Source organism: Cyrtonyx montezumae, unplaced genomic scaffold (assembly GCF_038088225.1).
Source record: "Cyrtonyx montezumae isolate F1298 unplaced genomic scaffold, pur_monq_1.0 scaffold_2, whole genome shotgun sequence".
Classification (NCBI taxonomy): domain Eukaryota; kingdom Metazoa; phylum Chordata; class Aves; order Galliformes; family Odontophoridae; genus Cyrtonyx; species Cyrtonyx montezumae.
Genome location: NW_027071936.1, coordinates 29,507,079 through 29,532,775, shown reverse-complemented (window position 1 = coordinate 29,532,775; position 25,697 = coordinate 29,507,079). Strand labels below are relative to the sequence as shown.

The 25,697-nt window shown below is 38.9% G+C and overlaps 1 protein-coding gene across 1 annotated transcript in view; it reads left to right on the top strand.

Annotated features, from left to right (window-relative positions):
- Nucleotides 1-25,697, top strand: part of ANKRD17 (ankyrin repeat domain 17) — a 79,804-nt gene that overhangs the window by 28,751 nt on the left and 25,356 nt on the right. Inside the window, exons 2-15 of the mRNA XM_065736785.1 lie at nucleotides 6,666-6,819; nucleotides 7,414-7,570; nucleotides 9,452-9,599; nucleotides 9,881-10,028; nucleotides 11,246-11,479; nucleotides 13,315-13,409; nucleotides 17,608-17,845; nucleotides 18,337-18,528; nucleotides 18,927-19,036; nucleotides 19,773-19,860; nucleotides 20,745-20,872; nucleotides 21,172-21,315; nucleotides 21,871-21,973; nucleotides 23,435-24,190. Of these exons, the coding sequence (XP_065592857.1) occupies nucleotides 6,666-6,819; nucleotides 7,414-7,570; nucleotides 9,452-9,599; nucleotides 9,881-10,028; nucleotides 11,246-11,479; nucleotides 13,315-13,409; nucleotides 17,608-17,845; nucleotides 18,337-18,528; nucleotides 18,927-19,036; nucleotides 19,773-19,860; nucleotides 20,745-20,872; nucleotides 21,172-21,315; nucleotides 21,871-21,973; nucleotides 23,435-24,190 (2,695 nt within the window). The remainder of the gene's footprint in view (nucleotides 1-6,665; nucleotides 6,820-7,413; nucleotides 7,571-9,451; nucleotides 9,600-9,880; nucleotides 10,029-11,245; nucleotides 11,480-13,314; nucleotides 13,410-17,607; nucleotides 17,846-18,336; nucleotides 18,529-18,926; nucleotides 19,037-19,772; nucleotides 19,861-20,744; nucleotides 20,873-21,171; nucleotides 21,316-21,870; nucleotides 21,974-23,434; nucleotides 24,191-25,697) is intronic.

Genomic DNA, 25,697 nt, shown 5'->3' with positions numbered 1-25,697 from the left:
TGCAACTAAGACATGCAAAAAAAAAAACGCACTGCATGGACAGCGTGTGGGTACCATGGAATACGTTTGGAATAATGAGTTTCTGGTTATTAACCTCCAAGGTATTTCTTCACATGCTTAATTGAAAGCTGGATGTAAAGGCTTGGATAGCCCATTAAAATTAAAAACAGGATGAAATTCTGAATCATAACAGCAGAGCTCTTGGATTGTTTGTTTATGTGGTAGATTTTGGATGCCTAAGTAAGAAATTAATGCTGCAAATAGTTGGCTGTGTTTTGCCAGGTTTCAGTTGTATATCACTGCATTATTTTCATTCACCCTTTTCCCTTATGAATCCTTTGACTATTGAATGCATAAGATGCAAAACACGTCGAAAATACCTAGAAGTAATGTGCAAATAAAACTTCACTAATTATTAATAAAAATTGGTTGCATTTGAAGTGTTAATTCTTTTTACTCAGGTCGGTTGCAAGGTGATAGTGTTACAGTAGCTAGCCTACATAAAATAGAGTTGTAGATCATAAGTGAGTGGTACAAAGTATTTCTAATTTTAAAGAGATACTTGTTAAAGTTGTACTAAGAACTTGTGTGTATGTGTGTGGATATGTTTATTTTTTCCTGTGCAGTAACTTCGAATGATTTGACAGTAATCCCCAAGGCTGTGGGAAGTGATAAACAGATGCTCAGTGGAACTGTTGAACAGCTAAAAATACTAAGGAGCCGTTTTTGATAAAAAGCATGGGCACGTGAAGATCCTAGCAGGGCTCCTGATCCCAGACTGCAGAATTGTGTAAGCTTGTCATCTTGAGAAAAAAGCCATTTGTTTTCACACTAGCTGTGTGTGCCCACTTCCTGCCTGGCCGGCCCTGCTCATTGGGCTTGCAGGAGGTAGGTGCTGTAGGTCCAGCACTGAATGAGTAGATGTCAGTGACTGCAAAAAAAAAAAAAAAAAGTCTGTGGTCTTAGCAAGGTGAAGGACAGGGGTAGAAGTAATTAGCTTGCTGCTGTTAGAGGTGTGAGAGCTGGAACTGTTCTATAGCGAAAGCTGAGATTAACTTGGATCTGTGTTGCTAGAGTGCAGGAAGAAACTGGTGCAGCTGTGGGTCAGGCTGTGCGTTTTTGCTGGGCATTCCTCATGTGAATCGGGGCTAAAAGCATTCATTGAAGGAGCATCACTTCAGCTAAGAGTGTAAAGAATCTGAAATCTCCCCGCTGCTAGCTTCTCAAAGTGGGACAAAATTTTACAGAGCTGGTAATGATTGCAGTTTCAGTCTGAAGGTGGCTTTGCAATACCTAGTGGACCTGAAAATCTGTGTTAAATTTCATGTTACCTCTAAAAGCTTCACATTGCCCTCCAAAAATTTTAGAGCTGTGAAAAATCAACTTTTTGAAATTGATTTCTTGTAAACTGGCAGTTAGTCCTTCAGTAACTAACTAAGAAATAATAAAAATAAGCTCCCAGTTCAGATCAGTTTCAGGTGCTGAGGTCTGTGACATGGCAGTAGCAGCTGGCTGTTCTTTATGTGCTGCGTTCTTCAGAGAGGCTTCATAGTCCTTGTTCTCTGAGGAGCCACTGTCCACCTCTGCATGTCAAACACCAGAGGCTCAACTGCCAAGGTAAAAATTTAGCAAATACCAGATCAGGAATTCATGCCTAATAGGAGACAAAAAAAGCGTAGGAGTGATCTGTCAGCAGTTGCAAAGTAAGTTGGCTTTTAAATTGTAAGGCTTTAGAAAATGGGGGCCACCTTCCACCCCCAAGAGATGTAAAATGCCTGCAAAGAGAATATTTTGTCAGACAAGGTGTTTTGAGGCCTCTTGAAATACTTGTCTGGGCGAGTTTGGTTCGTCCAGAACAGGTTTCAGATGATGTTATTTATGAAGCTTGAATACTGAAGCTTAAAAACATTTCATCCTATTATGTTAATGACTGCAGCTTGCTTGTTCACAGCTTTCCAAGTCTGTTGCTAGCACCCTGACTGCTAGACAGTGAAACTGGATTTCACTCTTCTCCTTAAAACATTTTTTTTTTGTATAAAATGTTTACTACTATTTTGAGCATGTCTGTGTATAAGACAGAGGAATATTGCATTATGTGGTTTCATACTGTAAGTGTTGTCTAAAAAAACCATCTAGGAATGTGTGTTTCTTCCAAGACAATGTTGCTGATGTGTGGCCTAGGCATGGCTTCGTGCTTTTTAGTGTTTTGACTGGGTTGGTGACTGTGTGCACCTAAATGCACACAGACTGAAGCAGCTGTTTGCTCTGCCTTCTGTCTCTGCATCAGCTTTTGGATAGTGCATGTTGCAGTAGTGTGATGTTGGTTAATGTAATTTACACGGAGAGCAGGGTTTAAAATGCTTGTTCTGTGTGAATTTCTTTCAAAATGCTGGAAAGCAGTAAATACAGAGTACTCACAGGGCGTCCTGCAGAGAGAAGGGCAGTGGAATGGAGTCTGCAAAATGCACTTCTTGGGCACGTAAAATCTCATAGGAGAGGTGTAATGCAGCGTAGGGCTGAGAAAATGACTGGTTAGAAGGTTTTTTTTTCTTAAAATTCCTTTGTTGTCCTTATGAGACAGCTGCAATTGAGGGGGAAATCTTAAAAAAAAAGAATTAAAAAAAAAAAAAGATAAATGCCAGAAATGTAATGAACAGAGCTATTCATGACAGCCATGCAGTGATTAGGTGGATAGATAATAGTATTTTGATATTCAGCACTAAGGACTATAATTAGGTGGTGGTTGTTGAGCATTTTTCTACCATGGTTCATAAACAAAATTTCAGGTATCTCTGTTGATCTCTACTGTTGATAGTTTGGCTCTCCATAGAGCACTACTGCACCTTAGAGGTGTAATGGCTTATGAGTGGGCAGTTAGAACATAGCAAGTGTTAGAGGTGCATAAAAAGAAGGACATGCAAGAGATGCTTTATATGTATCAAAGCCAGTAACACAGCAAAAAGGCTGATCTCTGGTCTTGTGGGTCTTTCAATGCACTGCATCGAGCAAAATCAGAATTTCCTGGCACTGAAGTTGTACGGTCTCATCAGATTTCAGGAGCAGTGTACTTGCATATGTGATACTGGTTTCTCTGTTTTTATTTATGTGAAGAGTTTTCATACCAAGTAACCCACATGTGGCAGACTACTGGAAGTAAGTTTGAAGTTGCTGTCACTTCAGGCTTATGATTTTAGTTTGTATGTAATGCATTGACTTAGGTAGTAAAGTAAGACCATGAACTTGATATTTTAGTTGATGGCAGGTTTTGAAGTCTTGGTGTGTTGTTAAGTACTAGATTTCTATCTCAGCTGCGTGGGCAGTGAGTGAAGTAGATGAAACTATATTCCATTCTCCTTTCTGCCTGGCTTGACATGAAATTAAGAAGATGTTATTTGAAGTCCAGAGTCCTGTTCATTTTTTTGTGTCAAAAAACCCGCTTGTAGGAAAACTGCAGGATGAGGTTTGGCACTTAATTTGGAGCTGTTTGAGGCCATATAGAAGCACGTCTTGACTCCAGACTCATGTAAGGGAAACAAGGTGGCATATCAACAGTGTGTATCCGTGTCTGGCTCTGTGCTGTTGGCAGTTCTACATAGGTATGATTTGCTCAGGTGAGATGGTGAAGAACTGAACGATGTGTGTGGGGGAACTGGCATTGCACAGTGAAATCCATGTTCAGCATTTCTGCAGTCAAAATATGGAATTGCTGAAATATTTCACAGCTTTCTTCAGCATATGTGCACAGGAGTCCTGTGGGTCAGCTTTTGTTTAGTTGAGGTATCTCTTAAGTCCGTGTGTCAGATGGTAGAGCAGTACTAAAAGTGCAGTTTTTTATTGAAGCAGAGCTGTTGCCCTGCTCACAAAACACACTTCTTGTAGAAATTTACACTTCTTGATTCTAGACTGGTAAAAAAGAAAACCTTTGCTGACTTTCCTACTTAACAAGGAAAACAAGAGGAGCTAACGGTCATTCCAAACTGAGAGGATGAGAGAATAGATAGGATTTTGAGTCTGCGTTTTGGAAAACAGATGTACACATCTGTATGCAGAGATGAGGGCTTGTGGAGGAAGCTTGGGAGTGTGTGGGCAGCACCCAGCTTTGATATTGTAAAGCTTTGTCACCTCTAGGAAGAGTGATAAAAGCACATCCTTGAAAGTCACAGATGAGTTTAGTGTCTCAGTACTTGCGATACATGGAAGGACTGTTTTTTGCTTAGGAAAGTAATAGTTGGAACATATGCTGTAGTACTCAAAGCATGGGACTTCTTTGAGGTTTGGATTAATACACCAAAGAACTGCAATTCTCTGGGCCCTTTTAAAGTTTCCTCTTGTATTAATTCATCAAAACTAGTCTGTTTAGCTGGGGAGCCATCTAAACTTTGTAGTTTCTACTGCCTCCCCCCCAGCATCTCTTTTGATTGGTATTAGAATCAACTCCCATAGAAATGATTATGGGGCGAGCAAAGATAAACAAGTGCAGAACATGAGGTTTTATTGCAGGGTGAGGGAGAAGAAGTCTTGTAAAAGGCTTTGTGTTGGGAGCTGTCTGAATAATCAGATTATGTCAGAGTATTGTTTGGTCAGAGAAATTCTGACTGAGAACCCAGACCGATTGTTCTGATATGTGAGGTGGAGCGCGTGTGTACTCTTCTACACATTTTTAGCTAAGGGAAATAATACACATCTGGAGACTGTTAAAGGAAGTGTCTGTTTACTTGGACCAGTGGATGGAAATGCTTTCTTGAGTTTCTTGCGTCTGCAGAGAAGGCGGTATTTTCTGAAAAAATGAAACCAGAATTTTCACCTACCACAGTGCAGATTCAGTCACCGCTGTTAGAAAAACTTCTACTGCTGTCATCGTGCACTGGACATGGTGTCATGTTGAACAGGCTGAGGAGCAGAACTGTAGAGCCAATGAAACTCTTTAAGATAAAGGGCAAGGGCATTTACAGAGATAGGTATAACTGCAGGCCTGGTGGAAAATTCTGCACTCGTAGGAATGAAAAGGAAATCCAGCTATGTTGGATGTCCTGAAATAGTCTAAAATAAGTAGATAATATGGTTCATTTCTTGAGGCATTGCTCTGAAACAGTGTTTAAGTGAGAGTGAATAATATGAATCTTATCCAAAAGGTTTTATAAGACGACTTGTGCTTTTATTGGTACTGTGTTCCTTGTAGGTGGATTGCTTTGTCTCACTTTTTTTCTAGTGTGCTGTAGTTGAGGATACTTGGCTTTTATCGCACAGTGCTCACGTTGTTAGTAAGAAAATGGGAAGATTTTTTCCCTTGGAAACAAACTGCACAGAAAACCCAGTGTTGGGAAGAGATGCGAGTTTCAGGAGAATGTTTTTGTATTTTAACTTATTGCTTAGCAAGTACTTTTATCATGTTAGGAAGAACTGTGACCAGCTAAACACATTGCTTGGGTGAGGTTTATCTGTTAATTGATGTAGGGTTGGTTTTGGTTTTCATTTCTCAAGTTGGGAGAGCCAAGAATCCTTTCAACTGCTCGGTAATTTGCATTTCCAGCAGTGAAATCTGTCTCTTGCAGTGGAGTAGCTCCTTTTTCTTGCTGCAACGGGCTTAATCTTTTGGAAAAAGGCAAATAGCAAGTCCTCAGATTAACTGGTCTAAAAATGGTCAAGTGGATGTGTAGAGTGGAGCTGGTAGTGACCCGGGGGGGAGGGGAGCCTGGCAAGGCTGCCGTAGGGCTGTGGGGGAAACTAGAGGTTGCCTTCAGTTTTCAAGTTGGAATCTTGCAGTGTGTTTGAATATTTATTAATGCTATCTGTTAGGTGATAAAGTAATTTTTGAAAGTCAGCTTAGCTTCCTAAACAATCAAGGTATCTGGGTTCAAGTTAAATGCTAGTAGCATTCCAATGAAGTTTTGAATGTGCCAGGGAAGTGAAGGCAAGTTTCAGGAGGAAAAGCTGCTTTGTAAGCTCTTTGCTTGTATGAAGGAATAGATGGGAAGAGGAGGAGACCTTTCAGGAGCCCTGAAATGAATTGGTTGTTCTTCTGGTTTGTCTGCCCTTAGGTTCTTGGGCATTTATCGGCAGGAAACTAAACTTGTGATGCTCATGAGACTGCTTTTAAACTTAAGGGACAAACGTAAACCTTTCTTAAGAATAAAATAATTTGTGCTTTATCTTGATAAACTGTACTTCATGTGGAAATATGTTACTGCTGTGTTATAGATAGTAGTTGCTTTTACTGTAAGATGTTTGGAGTCTTTAATGGTGGTCAGTGTGTGGTTTATTTGCCAGACAGTCTTATCTCTAGGTAGATCTTTTGATTGTGGAAGAAGTGGATTTCTGAGTCTGTTGAGCTTTAGAGAGGAATGGTGTTTCAGTGCGATCTTGATAATCTAATAAATGGTGCAGTTATTAGTTCATAGACTTCATAATGTGTTTATGGATCTTTTAGAGGACTGTTCTGTATATATTATTTTCAAAAACCTCATTGTTTCCAATGGAGAAATAATGCCATTTAGAGCTAGCTGAAGGTGATGTGGCTAATAAAGTACTTAAAAAGAAGAAAAAAACAGAAAACAAGCAAATAAACAAACAGAAAAACAACACTGCATTACAGTTGTATTTTTTTGGTGTACCAATTGGAAGTTGGTCAGTTACATTCTTCTCAAATCAGACCTGTTATTTTTCAGGTGGAATCATTTATCCTGGATCAAGATGATCTTGAAAACCCTATGTTGGAAACAGCTTCCAAATTGCTTTTGTCAAGTACTGCTGATGGTGCTGACTTGAGAACAGTAGATCCAGAAACCCAGGCAAGATTAGAAGCTTTACTTGAAGCTGCAGGTAAGTACTCGTGTCCCATACAGGTTTAATCCCAGCACACTAACACGAGCCCAAACTGGAACTGCTTGCATAAGTCTAATCCATATGAGGGTGATACAGGTGCAGAATGCAAAGCAGTGTTGTGCAGGTCAGGGAAGACTAAGGAACTTGTTAAAATGTTCTGAATTTTTGAAAATTAACTTCATGTGAAGATTGTGCTTCTAATAGGATTCTTCCAAATTTGGATTTATAAAAGCCTCAGAAAAAAATTAACACCTGGCTTTAGACTTGCAGCCTTGTCTCAAAAACTGCGCTGTTCAGTGAGGCTTCATTCTGTGATATGGATGGATGAAAAACATTACTAGTAGCATATGGTGACTTGTTGCAACTAGTTGAAAAAACAATGTTTTAGGTGGTTAGAGGGTTTCATTCATGTGCATCACATCCGAGTGCAGCTTATAAATTAATGCCGTGAACAGCAAATCCCTTCTGGTTTGGAAACTGTAGATCATTATGTTTGGAATGCTTCTGTCAAGGAGTCTCAGTTGAAACGTTTTTTTGTTTTCTCCTTTCCTGGCACGTGTACCAACTTGTTGCAAATTGGCATCATGGAAGGAATAGGTAAACTATCGACTGCTGATGGTAAAGCGTTCGCAGATCCTGAGGTGCTTCGCAGACTGACTTCTTCGGTCAGTTGCGCGTTGGATGAAGCTGCTGCTGCACTTACCCGGATGAGAGCAGAAAGCACAGCAAATGCAGGGCAGACGGACAAGTAAGCCATGCTTTATCCTGTTGCATTTCTAGTTGTGTGCTACTTAAAAGTAGGGCTTTTCCTTGTGTGTTTCTGGCTGCAAAGTGGTAGAACTCCAAGTGGAGCTTGTGCCAAGTAGTCATCTGTGTAGGACCTTGAACATAGCTGTAGCCAAGCCTCTCTGCTTTTTTTGGAGGCTCTGTGACTTTCAGTGGATTCTGGATGTCGGAAGGAGGAGTAAAAGATGGCTCTCTTCTAGGCTTTATTTCTGTTTCAGTATAAAAGAAGCGGACTGTTAGTAGGAATTAATGAATTCTGCTTTTCTCGTTGGCAGTTTAATCTTTGTATACCAAGTGACTCAAAAGAAATATAGTACGCTGACCAGGACATTTAAAGAGCAGAATAATTTACTGTTTCGTCTGATGCTCTTCTTTGCGTGCCCCTTTCTGCCCTCATCTAATTTTTGGGTGCTAACAGCACCATTACCAAAGCTGTTAATGAGACAGAGGAAATGGGAAGTAGAAGAAAACATGGAAAATATGTTGAGCAGTACATATTTCAGAAATATATATAAAAATCTGGTCTGGTGGCACAGATGATGTAGGAGTCCTGGTTATGAGAAGCAGTTATAATTTGATCCTTGCTAGCACCATTTCACATCTTGTGTGTGTTAAGAATTGTTACTGTTGAATAGTGAGGCTTGCAGAAGTTTTCATTAAAATACCTTAGATTTCCGTTCTCTTTATGGTTAATTTTCTTTTGATAGGAATTGCTATATGGACAGGAGGTGGAGGGATGGTGTGTGAAATGCAGTCATCCAAATTAAAAAGACTTGAATTTGTTATTACTCATACAGTTATTTGGAAAATAGAGAAAATTTGTCAGGCTTGAATTTCTGTTGTAAAAGTTTCTGCTTTATAAGAATAAATACATTCTATCCAGGATGCAGTTTCACTGTAATTGGGAATATGGTTTGATGAACCCTTTTTTGACTGAAACAGGATTAGTGATAGAAGCTAAGAAGTCATAAAGTGATGTGAGCACCAGAAGTTCTACTAGGGTTTACCCAACCACGAGAACATAACCGTTTCCTGCTGGGTAGAGTTAGGGCCACAACCAAACCATTGAAATGTTAGCAAATTCCATACGTTCTGTCCTGTGTGATATGACAGAAGAGGAGCCATTTCCTTAATGGTGATTTGTTTTAGTTTAATAGTTACAGTGCTGGAAAGAAGTGTGATAAGGCTGGTGATCTCACTATCTTCAAGCACTTGGGGATAAAAGATGTGACCATGTGCTTGCAGGTTAGGAATGGAATACTGAAAAAATAATACCAAGTTGGGTATTATTTTATTGAACTTTAGTTCAAATCATGTCTCCTTTGAGCTTTTCTTCAGAAAATGTGTAAAACAAAACCCTTTCAAACTGGTGCTACGAAACAGGAAAATAGGGAGACTGGATGCTACATACTGATTAGTAATATAAATGAGCAGTGATTTGTTTCAAGTACTGTAGGAGAGTAGCCTTTCAAAGGGAAAAGTGATTACAAAAAAGGCTTCATACTCTGACATAACGTCACGTTGAGAGCATGTGTTGAGGGTGAATCAGGCCCATGATCATGTCCTCTTTGACCATGTTCTCTGCTTCTCCTGTACATGTTGTAGAACTTGGTAAGGAAAGTGGTCATTCTGTGCTGAAGATTTTTCAGTTATAAACTTGGATTGGAAAATAAGTCATGATTAATGCCGCCTTTAATTAACAGGTTTTTTAGACTCTTTTTAGATTATGCTTTCTTCTTGGTTTATCACATCCTTGTGATGTGTTGGACTACTTATTCTGCATGTAGAGCAAGTGGTTCGAGTGTGATCTGTTTTCACTTCTCAATGCTTTCTATCTTACTAGCCGCAGCTTGGCAGAGGCTTGTTCAGAAGGAGATGTAAATGCTGTGCGGAAGTTGCTAATTGAAGGACGAAGTGTGAACGAGCACACAGAAGAAGGGGAAAGCCTCCTTTGTTTAGCCTGCTCAGCGGGATATTATGAGCTTGCACAGGTTAGTTTTTTTTAACTATTTTATGCGTCTTGTGATAAAATACATGTTAAATTAATGCTTTTTTTCTTATGTATTTGAAGGTAGTGTTAAGATGGTGGAAAACACCAGTAAACTGAGGATAAAGACTTGCACACATCTGCATGTCGCTGATGCATTTTGTGCTTGTTTTTCAAAGTTCCTAGCACAAAACTGTGGAGGTGTGGGGGTTGTATAGCATTTTAACCATCTTGACACTCAGCTTTGTCACTTCCCAAGGCTGTTGATCATCCTTCTGTTAACAGGTTCTTCTGGCAATGCATGCTAATGTAGAGGACCGAGGTATTAAAGGAGACATAACACCTTTAATGGCTGCTGCTAATGGCGGGCATGTCAAAATTGTCAAGTTGCTGCTAGCTCATGGTGCTGATGTGAACGCACAGTCATCAACAGGTAAATAAGTGTTGGACCTTGTTGAAAACAACTGGAAAGCTGAGATTTGCTTCGTACTTGAACTTTATGTGGAAAAATTGCAAGATACATTCAGTTGAGAGCCAGCTGTTCTAAGCAGAATTCTTCCTTAAGGTTTTACAACTTACTTTAAATATCCTTTTTATGTAGCTTTAAAAGGTAAATTGGTTTTGGATATAGGTAAGTGGATTAAGTTAGTGACTTTTAGGTATGTGGGATTTGTGAATTGTTTTGGCACAATATTTTATGCACAGTTTGGAAGTTTGTGCTCAATTATTTGGAAGGTTTAGTTAACAGTATATTAGCGTAATATATAGTATGTATTAGTATAACAGTATATATTAGAATACAGTAAACATGAGGAGATGGTCTTTTTTTGTTCCTTCTTGTCAGCAGTTTGTGTTTTAGTAGCCAGTCTTCTTTTGGAAATCTTTATTGTGCAGCCTTGAAGCAGAGAGATTCTGTTCTGTCATAGATAAACTGATGATGAACCCTAAATAATGAGGAAAATAGGGTGTGAGAAGGCAGATGTGTGGATTTTTCTTTTTTCTTTTTCTTTTTTTTATTTTATTTTATTTTATTTTTTTTAAGCAGTTCCGAATAGTAATACTGCTTTGGCTTCTTTCTTTCTTTTTTTTTTTTTTTTTTTTTTTTTTTTTTTTTTTTTTGAGATGCTTTTCATAAAGGTGGATTTGATGACTCTTCTGTTGAGATGAATTTTTGTGGGATTTTTTTCATGGGGATTCTTTTCATCCTTTTGTGAAGCCTGTGGACCTTGGGAACTAGCCCTTCACAAGTGTTCAAGGTCTGGTTTAGAAGCAGTAGTTCATGTTGCTTCTTTCTTTGAGCTTTTCTTTTGGCCATCCTAGTATGTCCCTGCTGGTTTAACAAGAAAGGTGATGGGTTTTGTCATGCAAGTTGAGATTCACCATGAGTGAGAAATGGGGAGAAACTTTTCAGTCATTGGACACATTTGGATCTTCAGTTTATCAACGCTGAGTTACTTTGTGTCATTGCTTGTTTTCCTTTCATCCTTTTCAACAGTTTCTTGGTTTGAAACCTTAAAAAAAAAAAAAAGACACATTTACTGGGTAGTTAGCCCAGTAAATGTGATCAAATGAATGGAACATAAGGTTCTCAATGTAGAAATTGTCACACTTATCGTTCTGTCTTGTAAAATCTTTCTTCTCTGGTTGTAGGCAATACAGCTCTTACATATGCCTGTGCTGGAGGTTATGTTGATGTTGTGAAAGTACTGCTGGAATCGGGCGCTAGTATTGAGGACCATAATGAAAATGGTCACACTCCTCTAATGGAAGCAGGAAGTGCTGGTCATGTGGAAGTGGCCAGAGTGCTGTTGGAAAATGGAGCTGGCATAAATACACATTCCAATGAGTTTAAGGAGAGCGCGCTTACTCTGGCTTGTTACAAAGGTACAGTACCAAGGCCTTCACTTAGGTGTGGAAAGTCTTAAAAAGTGTATAATGTGTATTTACTCTGCTTTGCTGTATGTCGTGAAGTTTATTTTAAGGCTACAAATATACCCTTTCGTATGTTTTTATATTGGCCTGGATGCTGTACAGCATGTATGTACCATAAGTAAGATGGCGGTCGGTATGTAGAATAAACACTAAGCTTTTTCTGAGTCCTTAGATAATTACATTTTTCTTCTCAATTAAATGAGTTCTGAAGCAGGAGGAGATATACACTTCATCACAGAATGGGAATCCTGTAATGCAACTATTATTTTGCAAGATGCCTCTGCTTATGTATAGAAATACCAAATAGTTTAAAGGACTTTGCACTTAAAATATGCAGTATGTAGGACTTTGCTTTTTATCTGTCAGTACTTAGCCGCTGGGACTTTCTTGCCTCCCTTGGAGTATTAGGTAGCTGTCTTGCATCACCTTGGAAGAGCTGAAAATGCTTCAAGACCAAATGTTTTCAAGTAGCCAGAGTAGTTGCTGGGATAGTCGCTTAAGATGCATTTTATTAAAGCTATTCTAATGGCTCTTGAAATCCTAGAGGTACTTGCTGTGACATCTCCATGGAAGATTATTGTAATTGTTCATTTACATTTGTTTTCTTCTACTTTGATAAAATCCTTGTGTGTTGCTACTGAGCACCTTCGTAAGCCATGGTAATTTTCTTCTGTGGTGATTATCAGAACGAGGGCTTTATTTGAAAGAGGGGAGTAGAGGTCTAAACCAGCTGCTCCCTGAAAAAGTGTGCCTGGGCTCTGAATCTTGAGCTGATCATTGAGAGTAAAGTTTTTAAAAAATAAAAAAAAATGAAGTCTGTTTAATCAGCCTTATATCGAAGAGAGAAGTAAAGATATTCAAGGTTTTATGTTCTTCTCATCCATTTTTCTTATCTGTATCCACTGAATTTCTATGTTGCACTAAATGTAATCTTTAGGAAGTGAAGATATGATCCTAATTTTCTCATGTTGCTTGCTTCTCGTAGTAGGATGACATGTAATGCTTAGAACCACGGAGGTCGCAAGCTACTCTCAAGTAAAGGGGGCAGGGGGAGAAGTCAGCATAGCCTCATATTGGGCAGTATCCTGTGTTCATGCTCAGTCATAAAGCACTGGTTATTTTTTTTCTGACTTAATTTTATATGCTTGCTTCTTGAGTAAGTCATGACTGTAGCACAGTTGACTGGACTTGACATACCTACAGAACTTGGAGAGCGATAGTTGTGAATTAATGGAGTGGTAGACAGTAAATACTTGCAAACTATGTTAAGATTCCTTAAGGTAGCAATAATTAGATTCTACAAATGCTATGTGTGAAGGTCCACCTGTCTTGTATATTTTATTCCCTATGGCTTGCTGTGACCTCAGGGACTGTTCACAATGCAGTTTATGAGCACAGTAACCCTGAATTCTTAGTATTGAGTGGGAAGAGGAAGAAAAATCCCTCCAAGCCAAACAAAAAGCCCATGGTGTTTTTGCTTGAAGAAATTGGAAGATCTTCAGACATAACGAATTACCCTTGTCAATCTGATGCTTGCTCAGCTCCTTCACCTCAAGGAGTGTATGTGGTACATGCATCACTTTAACCACTAAGTGAATCAGATATTTATAAAATTTGTTACTAGGTTTACATGGATTTGAATGTATAGATATGAACATGGTATACTTATGTTGTTGTAACATGGTCTTTTATTGCCTTACTTATATTATGCTAGTACATTTTTAAGGCAGTTGCGAAATGTACTTGCTGAAAGTGGTTTCTATCTGTTAAGTGTTTTCTCTGTACAGGCCATCTAGAAATGGTGAGATTCTTGTTGGAAGCTGGTGCAGACCAGGAACACAAGACAGATGAAATGCACACTGCTCTCATGGAGGCTTGCATGGTAAGAGAACACACGCTTTTGTTGGTGAGATGTACCTATTATTTTTTCTACTTCCGGGAGGTGAACAAAGTGATTCTTTTTGGCCTCTTAGGCACAGAACCTAACTTTGTGTTTTGGTTCTGTGGATGTAATGATCCTTCTGCAGATGATGAAGTTGGGATAACTGGTTGAAATATGATCTTACTAAGATAGTAAAATGAAATTTCTTGTTTTGATAGCTAACAAAGTAGTTAAATTCTGAGACAGTGGGAGATGGCTGTGAACTCCTCTTTTGAATAGTGAAGTTTATGTTATATGCAACTGCAGTCTAATTTTTTCGGAAGTAACAGAAGTCAACAAGTAAGGCTGTGCTGTGCTCATTGTCTTAGTGCAGCTTCATATAAACTACATCTTCCGTTGTTACATCGTTTACTTTTGGCTTTTTGTCCCTCTGGTAATTGTGGAAGTATGGTTTGATAAGAGAGTTTCGTGAACCTTCAGTTTAGAAAAATTCATTAATTCAGAGGTGGCCTCATGTAAATACTAGTTACTTTTTTAAACAAAACCTTTTATTTAATTCTGTCAGCTTCTGGGAGAGCAACTTTGAGTTTATTATGTGCTAAGCCTTTCTATAGCAATGTCCAAATGAAATAACATAAAGCAGATTTTGCACTGACTTTCAGTGTTTTTATAATATGCACTAAACATAAGAAAATCATCTTGTAACCTGGCTTTTTGGAAGCATTTAACATAACTGTACCATGTTTAAGAAGTCTGCAAGCGAAGTTCTTGTCTTTCCATACTGGTAGTTAAGTTTAGGTGTGTGACTTGATTTGGTTTGGTTCACCTAGCCACTTGCTCCTGGAAAACAGGATCAGAGGCTTTTTGGGGAGCAGCTAGTAAACAGAAGGGGAAACTTAAAAACCTCAGTTAATATCTGTGGTGCTTGTCTGTTAATCTGAAGCTGTCTATTTTCTGCTCCATTTTACATTTGGTTTTTTTCATAAAACTTTGAAAATCTTGAGACAAAATATGACTTTAGCTAATTTCTTGTGGTGCAGTGCACAGACTTGTGAAACTATCACTGTAAGAGGTTATGCATGTGTACATTTCAATGCTGAAATGGCATAACTGATGCCCAGTTTAAGATGATTTCAAGCTTTTGTGGTGGAGGAAAAAAATGCTGTATCAGTAGTCAGTGTTTGTATAAGCTACTAGTAAGCTGAATAACTGTATTGCTGATGTGTTTTTCTCATTGTAAACTTTGTGTACTGTCATGACTGACCTTGGAAGAGTGCCACAAATGCTTCTTTCTAATTTACTTAGTTTTCCTTTTCCTGAAATTGCACTTAGGATTCTAAATTCACCCACAGCTATGCCTGTTGCAGGAAAGTAATGGCTTCAAATGGGGTGATCATTAAGTAACAGTGATAGTTCTCCAGAGGTCATTAGAAAGAAGGGTGTGCAGATTACCAAGTTTTCTGTTTTTTCTTACTCCCAAGATTATTAATAGGCTTACTGTTTAGTTATGGCAGGGGAGAAAAAGCCTTGGTCTCCTTTATTTCTGCAGAAAACAGTTCTCATAATTGACTGAGAGGTGGTTGGTGTTATCAGTGCACCTTCACTTACGTTTGAGAGAGAGAGAGCAACCCTTTTTGGCAGCTTTTAAAAAGGTGACAGTCTGAAATACAGCAAAGGTTTCTCATATGGGAAGCAGAAACAGTCACTGCTTTTCAGTAACTGAAGAAAGCTACCCCCTCTAGCAGAAGTGACATTGAAGTTCAGTACATGTTTGAGAATTTCCTGTGACGGCACTTATATTGCAAGCCGTGAGACTGCATGGACCTTGTCATACAAGGCATTCAGAAGGACTTTTGTCCAGCAGCTTTTTTTTTTTTTGAGGACACCAGTAATGGTTTAATGTAAATGAGTTGCTGAGCTGCATGAGTTGTCTTGTGGGAACAAAAAGCAGGTTTGTCTACTTTGCACTTGCTTAAGTAATATAGCATTCTCCAGTGAGTGTTAAGTACTGGTTGCACACACCAGTTGGTCTTTAAAATGTGCCTGGTGTACTTGTGGAGATTGGTCATACAACCTTATGTGATCAAAAAGCAGTTATTAGTTGGTATTTTTTACAGGTATTTCAGAAAAACCAAAAACAGCACCTTCCCATTGCAAGGTTTGGTGGAACACAGATAAAATTTTCTTGCGTGATTAATCACCAGTAGTAATTTTTAAGGCTGCCTGGCCTACATAAGAAACTTTGAAGCGTATCCTTATACTGCTGTTCACTAAGATTTAGCTAAATCAGTTGGGAATGATTAGTGAGCTGTTTTGCCAGAGCCTGATGGTTGAGGCGCATCTCAGCATTTCCCTGAGGAAAGATTCTTTATGGAGTCTTGGAGTTTTTCCCTAAAATAGTGTTGTCATCTCATGTCAAAAAGTGAGTGCGTCCTAGTTTATGTCCTAGATCTTTTTCTGGGAGAAAATCCTACTGTGCTCCCTGAAAATTGTAAGATTCGGCCAATGAAGTTTGAAAATGTCAGATGCACTTACATATTTAGTCTGAGGAAGAGCTCTTAAGGTTGTGGTTTGTAGCTTGATGAGGATGATGCTGGCTGTGGCTTGCTGTCACTTGGTGCAGACAGCAATTACTTCAGTTTGCTGTCTCTTATTCGTTAATCTGAGATCAAGATGTACTTAGCTTGTTCAGCAACAGTCTTGAGAGAGCTTTGTGTTGATATGAGCTGGTAAGAGCTGCTGCTTTTCTGATGTCACCCTCCTGTTGTTTGTCAGAATTTTCCCTCCATAGTTAGTCCAAGTTTGAATGATCCCCATTTCCTCATGGAGAAAGCCAGCTTGGAGAGTTTGTGTGTCTGTGTTGTCAGTGGACTGCAGTGATCATGCTGATCTTTGTTACCAAACTGCCATTCAGTTGTTTTTGTTCATAGGCTGCTGTCAGGACTCCGGTGCAAACATACAGCTAAAAAGCTGTTTCAACAGGTTCCTCAATCTGTGGCATACTAAAAACATGACAAGACTCTCTTAAGTATTTGTTAGTTTAACAGCATAAGAGTACCTAGAAATCTCTGCTGGTTATATTTGAGGTGGCTATTGAGATTTATGGGGATCCTCTGACAAATTGATTTGTTTTCCCTTGGAAGGAGAAAGTGAGTACTGACCGTGCTGTAAGACTGCAGAAAGTGAAATAGTTCTACAAGAGCCAAGAGACAAGCAGTGTCGTTGTGCATGGCTTCTTAAGACAGTGAGGAAGCAAAATTGTTTAACTTCAGCAGTTTCCTTCCCCAAAAGCTGAGAACTTGTAAAGTAAATACTGTGAGACACTATCAGTCCTCATGGAGGTGAAGACAAACTATTCCTGACATAGGCTGATTTTGGTTATGAAAATATGCTGTATATAACAAATAATGTAAATGCATGTTGAATCTAAAAATTCTCTTTACTAATTGTGTAGCCTGGACGTTGAGTGACCTGTTGGCAGTGTTAAGGCTTCGTATTCTTTCGGCAGAACATTACAACTTGTTCTCACGTCAAAAAAAAAGATTTTTGATTGGGATTCTTTCAGTACTCCTTTATCTACTATAGCACATGTACTGTTAGTAATAAATTTATTGAAAGAACATAAATGCCTTTGTTAGCTTTTTTCCTAAGATTTTTTCTTCCTTAGATCTAAGTTTGACAGTCCTCAGTTCCATCTGCATTCTTCAGTGAAGATGAATACTGAATATTTCAGTAGTAGGATTCTGGCTTGTGGATGAGGCAAGCTTTCAAAATAACATCAAGCTCTGTCTCAGTTTGTCTTTTTTGTTGTTTTTTCTCCAACTAAACTGATAAGCAATTAAACTTAAGTCTTCTGTGAAGCTGACAGATAATAAGTTTATGTGGCTCACAATATTGCTTTTATTTATTTGTTTGTTTATTTTGAAAAGGCATATTCAGTAAAACCAAGTTCTTCCAATCCCTGATTAATAGTAGACTTTTAGCCTTTATCCAAATATTTGAGAAAACTCGAAAGGAAGCTTTGTTATATTTTTGGATTTCCTTGCTTGTTGCTCTTCTGTTACTTCTGATGGAATTTAGGTTGGTGAGTTCTTTAAGATTTGGAAAAGAGCAGCTTATTTTGGTCTTGATTTCTTGACCTCTGGATTTGTTTTTTTTTTGTTTTTGTCTTTGTTTTTTTTTTTGTTTGAATTCCTAGGACGGCCATGTGGAAGTGGCAAGATTACTGCTTGACAGTGGAGCTCAGGTGAACATGCCTGCTGACTCCTTTGAGTCTCCATTGACGTTGGCAGCTTGTGGAGGGCATGTTGAACTGGCAGCTTTGTTGATTGAACGTGGAGCTAACTTGGAAGAGGTAAATGATGAAGGATATACACCACTAATGGAAGCAGCTAGAGAAGGCCATGAAGAGATGGTGGCACTACTGCTTGGCCAAGGTAATATTGGGGTGCTTTCCAAGGGGTGTAATTCAACAAGCATCTGTGTATATTTTTTTCTTTAAATTATTACTAAACTATGGATATTTTCTTCTCTCGAACAACTTCTGAACAAGCCATCACCGCCTTTCGCTTAAATTGGCAGTTTAGCAAAGTGTTCTTTTATCTTACTGAAGTGATTATTCTGAATTGGCCTTCACAACAGCTTTGCATTTTTCAAACAGATGTGTGTCATACAACAACTTGCACTCTGCAAGATGTCCTTGATGTATCTTCAGATTGTTTTGTGGAGGAAAAAAAAAGCTGTGGAGAAGTGCTTTGAAGTTCTCAGGGATTCCCAAGTAGTTAAAGAGATTTGATATATCATGATTTTAAAGGAATACTTCAGCTGTTGTAGAGATGAGATATAGTAAGCAAATTGTGCATTAAGAAATGTTTTAGTCTGCTGATACTGTTTGCAGTAACTAGTGTTGATTGGTTATTTTTTGAAGGAGCGAACATCAATGCTCAAACAGAAGAGACGCAAGAAACTGCTCTAACTCTGGCTTGCTGTGGAGGCTTTTTGGAGGTTGCTGATTTCCTTATTAAAGCAGGGGCAGATATAGAACTTGGTTGTTCAACACCTTTGATGGAGGCTGCTCAAGAGGGTCATTTGGAGTTGGTTAAATATTTATTAGCTGCAGGTATGGAATAATTCTGTTAATTATTTTTTTTATAGACTTAATGAATCCTTACAGGAAAAATCTGTTCTCACGTTCATTATACTTCTGGTTAGCAGTTTCTTTAAGTTGGTTGTAGATGCTTGTGGAATCTTAAATAAGAATCTTAAATAACATACTGGTTGGAACCTAATTTAGCTTTTGTAGGCTGAGTTGATGTACATTTCCTTGGAACTGAGGTCCTAGGGCTTTACTTTTTAACTCCCTAGCCTATGGCTGAATTATTAAATAATTTCATAGCTGTTGTAATTGAGAGGAGGAAGCTAAGCGTGCTACCTGATCTTGTAAAAGATTATAAAGAGAATTGCATATTTTCTGTAATGAACTCCACAAAGCTTACATGCTTGTTAATACTGTTATAGGGGCTAATGTGCATGCAACAACAGCAACAGGTGATACAGCACTGACATACGCGTGTGAAAATGGCCATACTGATGTAGCAGATGTCTTACTTCAGGCAGGTGCAGATCTGGTAAGTAATTTCCTTCTTAAAAATTGTAAAAAGGAAATACCATGATTAATATGTTTATTTTCATGTTGATTTCTGAAAACTTTCTAACCTTTTTTGTTTTAACTAAGTAAGAACTAGCGATGGTATTCTGATAGCTTTGAGACTGTTCTGGTATCTGAGAATGCCTTGGTCACAAGGAATACTTTGGCAGTTGATGTCTAAAGCATTTTCATGCCTTTGCGGTTGTACGTGCAGGAAACCAGGAGGTTCTGTTCTTTTTATCATGTGCAGTGCAGCTTTGAGTTGCTGAGCTGGTTATGGTTTAATACTTACATTTGAAATATGTTCTGTTCCCTAAGCAGCAGACAGTTGACAGTTTTGTACTTCTAGTGAGATCTATTTGGTGTTCTGTCAGTTTATTTTTTGCACGTGGCCAGCTTGTATACCAGTAGGTTATTGAAAAGTGAAATTAAGCATGAAAAAACACATTTTTTTTTAAATTTATAGTAACCATTCTCTGCTTGGAAGCTTCTTAACCAGAATTCCTGTACCTGTACAAAAGGGGGTAGATATTCTCATCTGTCTGCAAGATATACCATGTTGCAGTATTGTTAAAAATTTAATGTCTGTAGGCTGTCAAATGCTAAACAGAAATCTTCTGTGCCTAATGTTTTCCAATTCAAAAAACAAAATTTAATTATGTCCTTTTGCATGTGATGCTTCTGAATTTTGAATACAAACTCTTAATTTGCTCTAGGAGCATGAATCAGAAGGTGGAAGAACTCCTCTCATGAAAGCTGCAAGGGCAGGTCATGTTTGCACTGTTCAGTTCCTGATTAGCAAAGGTAAGTATTGCGTGAAGGTTGCTAGTTCTGGCTAACAGAGCTGCCCTAACTTAAGGGCATATGTCAGTGCTAGTACTATGGATTTGATTCACATATTTTACGTATTTCAGTGATTCTCACACATAATGATCACCACAGGTTTCTGGAGAGATTAGTGGAAATTTTGAAGAACTCTTAAAAATAGTTATTCCATTCTCTTAATTCCTAGTAATACGCTTGTGGTTACTCAGTGTCTTTGCTCCTGGTGCAGCTTTTGAACAATGTATTTTTTTTTAAGAAGTTAAATTTCAAGTGCCTGTTTGTTTCAGCATTTATCACTTAATGCTGTATTATCACCAGTGTCAGCTGCAGCCTGACGTTGATGTTGAATGCATATAATTCAGACCTCAGAACTCCTGTTTTTTCTTAGCAACAGTTATTCTCATAGCTTGTGTGGAGTTTCTAAGGCTTCCAGTATGGAAAGAGACAGAGCTGCAACTAGTCTGTTTTCTGCTGACTAGTTAAAATAATGCATTAAGTCAATTTGTAGAGAGAAGCATCACTGGAAAAAACTGCTGACAAAGTTAAAAGCCAGTACGTTCTCCTACTGTGTGAAGTTTAATACGTGTAAATGTAGCCATCAGATCAAGGGGTTTGAGTGCTAATGCAGATAGTTTTGCTGTTCTTCTTGGAGGTACCTGTAGTAAGGGTTGAATTCTGAAGCTGTTACCTCATGAGACAGATGTTGATTCAGTGGCTGTATGAGTTTAAATGGATTTCTGATGGTAGTCTGGCTTCAGTTTTAATGCATCAGTTGCAAGACTGCAGTCAAGGAGAAAGCATTTTCTTTTTTTTTTTTTTCCTCTCCCCACTCCTTAAGTAATCTTTGCTCTCTCTTTTTCAAGGAGCAAATGTGAATAGGACTACTGCTAACAATGATCATACAGTGTTGTCACTGGCCTGTGCTGGAGGTCATCTGGCAGTTGTGGAGTTACTGCTAGCTCATGGTGCTGATCCTACACACAGATTGAAGGTTTGTCACTCAACTGCCTTATTTTCTTCTGAGTGAGTGAACAGCTTTGTGGTGCTTAACTCCCTGCCAGTTTAAGTCAGAACACGTTTGTAAGGTCATAGTAGAAGGAAAACAAATAAAAAAACCTGATGTCTTTTTCAGTTATTGGGTATTTTTTATACAGTTTTTAAGTTTGTGTACTTGCTGCAGTTGGAATATTTATTAAATCTTCATATATTTTGTTGGATCTGTCAAAATGTTTCAGCGTTGTCATGTTTTGGTTATGCTCTGTTCTAATACTGTGATCTTTGTCTCTTCAGGATGGATCAACTATGTTAATAGAGGCAGCAAAGGGTGGTCATACCAGTGTGGTTTGTTACCTTCTAGACTACCCAAACAACTTGCTTTCTGCTCCTCCACCTGATGCTACTCAGCTGACCCCACCTTCCCATGATTTAAATAGGGTAAGATTTAAGGACTAGTGGTTTGATTTGTGGGGCTTCGTTTGCATTTCTTCTTGCAGTTTAGTCAAAGTGGAAATATATAAGAGAGTCAGGCATGACATTTCTTACTCTTCTGAACTGTAGGAAATGCATTGAAAATTTGAGCTGTTGTAAAGATGGTGAAGGTTCTCTGTGAATTGCTGTGTAGTTCTTTTGTTCTTCTTCAAAGATTATTAAAAAAAAAAAGCCAGCAACTCAAATCAGCTTTAGTGAAGCTGTTCTTCAGAATTGCATTTGTAGCCTGCTGTGGCTTGTATTTGCTTTACCAAGGTGTAGTACTGTACCATACAGAGATGAGTGTTCTTACCCAAGTTATTTCTTAGGTTACCAATTTAAAGCACGTAGAAGCTAGGTGATCTCAAATTGTTAACTATTGAACACAGCATATTTATAATGCCTTAAATGTTGTTAGTCACCACAAACGTCTGCTTTTCTAACAGGTTTTGTTTACCTTCTATTGAACTATCACTAGATTGGAGTATGAGAAAAATAATCTATTAGTATCCAACATTTTAGGCTCCTCGTGTACCAGTGCAGGCGCTGCCTATGGTCGTCCCACCCCAGGAGCCTGACAAACCCCCTGCTAATGTCGCCACAACCCTTCCCATCAGAAATAAAGGTCAGTTTTAGTTTTGGAGCTTATTTTTTTTTAATATCCTTTAGAAGATTTAGGGGTGCACTTATAGCCAAGTAGTTCCTATGAAAAGTGTTAATGGATTCAGGATTTTTTTTTAGGGCTGCTTATACACTAGGTATGAACTCAGTCATCTAACCCTGTAATCACAAAGTGTCAAGAAATCTGCCTAAGTAAAAGCATTAAAATATATATTAGTCTGACATACTGGTCTGATGCAGAATGTCACCCAGAACTGTTCAGCTCCATATTGTAGTTGATTGGGTAGCTTGTGTTTTCTCAGGATAGTAGTCTTGGAGTGGGTTGGACTAATTTGACTGAAGGCGGAATTTCTTGTGCTATAAAATATTTAGACTGATGTGGCTCAGGTCCTTCTAGGGCTTAATTTGCATCTATTTTGAGGATCACCCTTTTGAGAGTTTACACTTTCTGTACTTCAGAAGTCTCTTCCAAAACACTTTTTTTTTTAATCAAGGATCAGCTATAGTGCAAATACAGGCGTGCATGTTATAAAATTAATACTGTGTGTACACTTGTATTGTTCTGGAAATACAGCAAGGATCGCTGGAAGAAACTGGGTACCACCACTGGCTCAAAACCTCAGTTTTCATTTGCCTTTCACCCTTCAAAATTAACAGATTGTTCTTTCTCCAACTGGTATGGCAGACCATGTCAGCTGTATTACCGTGGACTTCTTCATAAAAGATGTATTGGATTAGTCCATCGCTCGTTCTTGCAGGAAGGCTGAATTATTTGCCTTGCCTGGGCAGAGAGCTGAGTTTTGACACATGCAAAATCGTGCCTCCTATGGCTAACATGTAGTTGCTAAACATACCCTGTTAGATCATGTTAAATATAAGTGACTATTTTAGATTCTAGCACTGTTTGTCAACTGAGCAAAGCTGGATACCTGTAGCGAAAGGATTCAGTATTCCTAGAAAGTATAGTACTTCCTAAAATGTACCACACTGCTCAAAAAACTGATGGCCTAGAAAAAAGATGTTTTTGCATCACTTTTGCTGTGCTTCAGGGCTGTAACGGTACATTTGTCTTAACACGATACCAGTTCCAAAAGATCAAGTGAAGAGACAGCATGTTCTGCCCTTTTGTTTTCATTTTTCTCATAGCAGCACTTGATAACAGCGGCTCTTGAGACAATCACTTCATTTGGCAAAAGTATAACGATAGTTGGATTAAATATTTCAACGTAGCACAGGGGTTATTTGGAATGTATGTGCAGTAAACTGTACTGTTAATTTGCAATCTGACTGCTGTGTTAAAATTGATAGTGAAAGATACAGTTTCCGTTGAGGGCCATACAAGTACTTTCTGACCTTCTGTGGGTGCTGTGTCTCGGTGCATTTAGCATCCCAACAGTAGCTCTATAATGAGGATGCCATTCATATGCACTTCCATTGGTTCTGAGGGGGTTTCTTTTTCACACAGCTGCTTCTAAACAAAAGTCCAGCAGTCATTTGCCAGCAAACAACCAGGATGTACAGGGTTACATCACCAATCAGTCTCCAGAGAGCATTGTAGAAGAGGCTCAGGGCAAGTTGACAGAGCTGGAGCAGAGGATAAAAGAAGCCATAGAGAAGAATGCTCAGCTGCAGTCCTTGGAATTGGCACACGCTGACCAGCTCACCAAAGAGAAGATTGAGGAGCTGAACAAAACGAGAGAGGAACAAATTCAGAAGAAACAAAAGATTTTGGAGGAACTGCAGAAAGTGGAACGAGAGTTACAGCTGAAAACTCAGCAGCAGCTGAAAAAGCAATATCTAGAGGTAAAAGCGCAAAGAATTCAGCTCCAGCAGCAGCAGCAGCAGCAGTCTTGCCAGCACCTGGGACTTCTGACCCCTGTTGGGGTAGGAGAGCAACTCTCAGAGGGAGACTATGCACGATTACAGCAAGTGGACCCCGTCTTGCTTAAAGATGATCCTCAGCAAGCTGCTGCACAGACGGGTTTTGCACCAATTCAGCCTCTGGCGATGCCACAAGCTTTGCCTCTGGCAGCAGGTTCCTTACCTCCAGGGTCCATCGCAAATCTTACAGAACTGCAAGGTGTTATAGTTGGACAGCCAGTATTGGGCCAAGCACAACTAGCAGGGCTGGGGCAAGGAATACTGACAGAAACACAGCAAGGGTTAATGGTAGCCAGCCCTGCTCAGACGCTCAATGACACGCTGGATGACATCATGGCAGGTGGGTTTATATTGTTATGAGCAGGTATAATATTTGCTTAACCAGTTGAGGGTATGTCAGCTTTTTTTGTGTGTGTGTGTGTGTTTATGTATTCCCGCTAGCTCTACAGCAAAACCAATAGCCTGTTCCCTGTGTTAAGGCTCTCAGAGAATTAGTTTTTACTTCTCAATTTGCAGCCTTGCCTTTCTTTTTTTGTGCTATACTGGTGCCTTTTTGACAGGTTGGTATGTCAGAAGTTGCGTTTTTAACATTTTGTAGTTTGGGAGGGATATGCTCGAGATTAACAGCTCTATTTGAGTGGGCTTGTAGCTTAGGAGCACCATGATGACGATACTGTTTGTTTTCACTCTAAGCTAGTTAACTGAGAACTGTCTTGGAGCACTCAGAGCAGGCTTTGAGCAACTACAGCACCACATTAAGCCTACAACTTGTAATGGACCGGTAGGCTTCTCTGCTAATTGAAAGGTGCTTTGTTGGCCCTGAGTAGTGAACCATTAGGAAACAGTTACTTCTACTTGAGAAGAAAGAAAGACCGTACTCATCTGTTTGCTGTTGGCTGCTTAGTTTTCAAAGTATGTTCATGATGAAAGCTGCTGCTTCTCCAGTTAAAGACAAATTCAGCCCTACCAAGCTTTTCTAAATGACTTTGGAGATTGCTTGGATGTTGAGTCAGTACTTTAAGGCCTTAAGTGTAACTGTTAAAGTAATGAAATAGGCTTTCCGTACCATAGGGAATGTGAGCTGCTAGCATTGATTTCCTTTATGCATGCTTCGTTTGCATGTCCCTGTTCATGTTAAAGTAATACCAGAAGTACTCATTCTGAGTACTTACCCAAATACAGATGAACTGTTAAGGAATATTTTGAAAATAATAAATATATCAGCATTTCCTTTGACTTAAAAACTCACTGAAATTTTTGGGGGAAACAGATGAATGTTTAAAGTGTTGTCTGCCTTGATAATCCTTCTTTGTAAGGAGGCTGTAGGACTAACACGCTGTGCTAGGGTGTGAACTGGAGGATGGGCAGGTCTGGAACATCTTAGTCCAAAGGTGCTGAGGAGTGGAGATTTTCCTGCGTGTACTGCAGAATGAATGAAGTGTGCTGCACAGTGAATAGTAAATTTGGTAATTATATGAAACACCAAATGGTGTTTGTTTGATACAATCAGAATGATGCTTTTCAAGTTGTGGCTAAAATTAGACTTCTAATGAGTAACCCAATGTTCAGGCAAAGCCTCCTATAAGATTACTGAAATTTAGGGGAGCTACAGACGTTGTCTTCTGAAAACCTAGTGTTAGAGTTTAAGCCTAGGCACAGGGATTGAAAGCTGTTAGCAAATAAATATCTGACTGGAAACATGAGAAGGTAGATAAAACTACTTGTACTGTGATAGTGTGCACCGATGGTACTGGGATACCTACAAGTACCAGCTACTTGATTCCTTAGAGAGGGCAAATACTGTTTGTAGTTATGTGTGAAGAATGAGAGCAGTACACTTTCTGTTT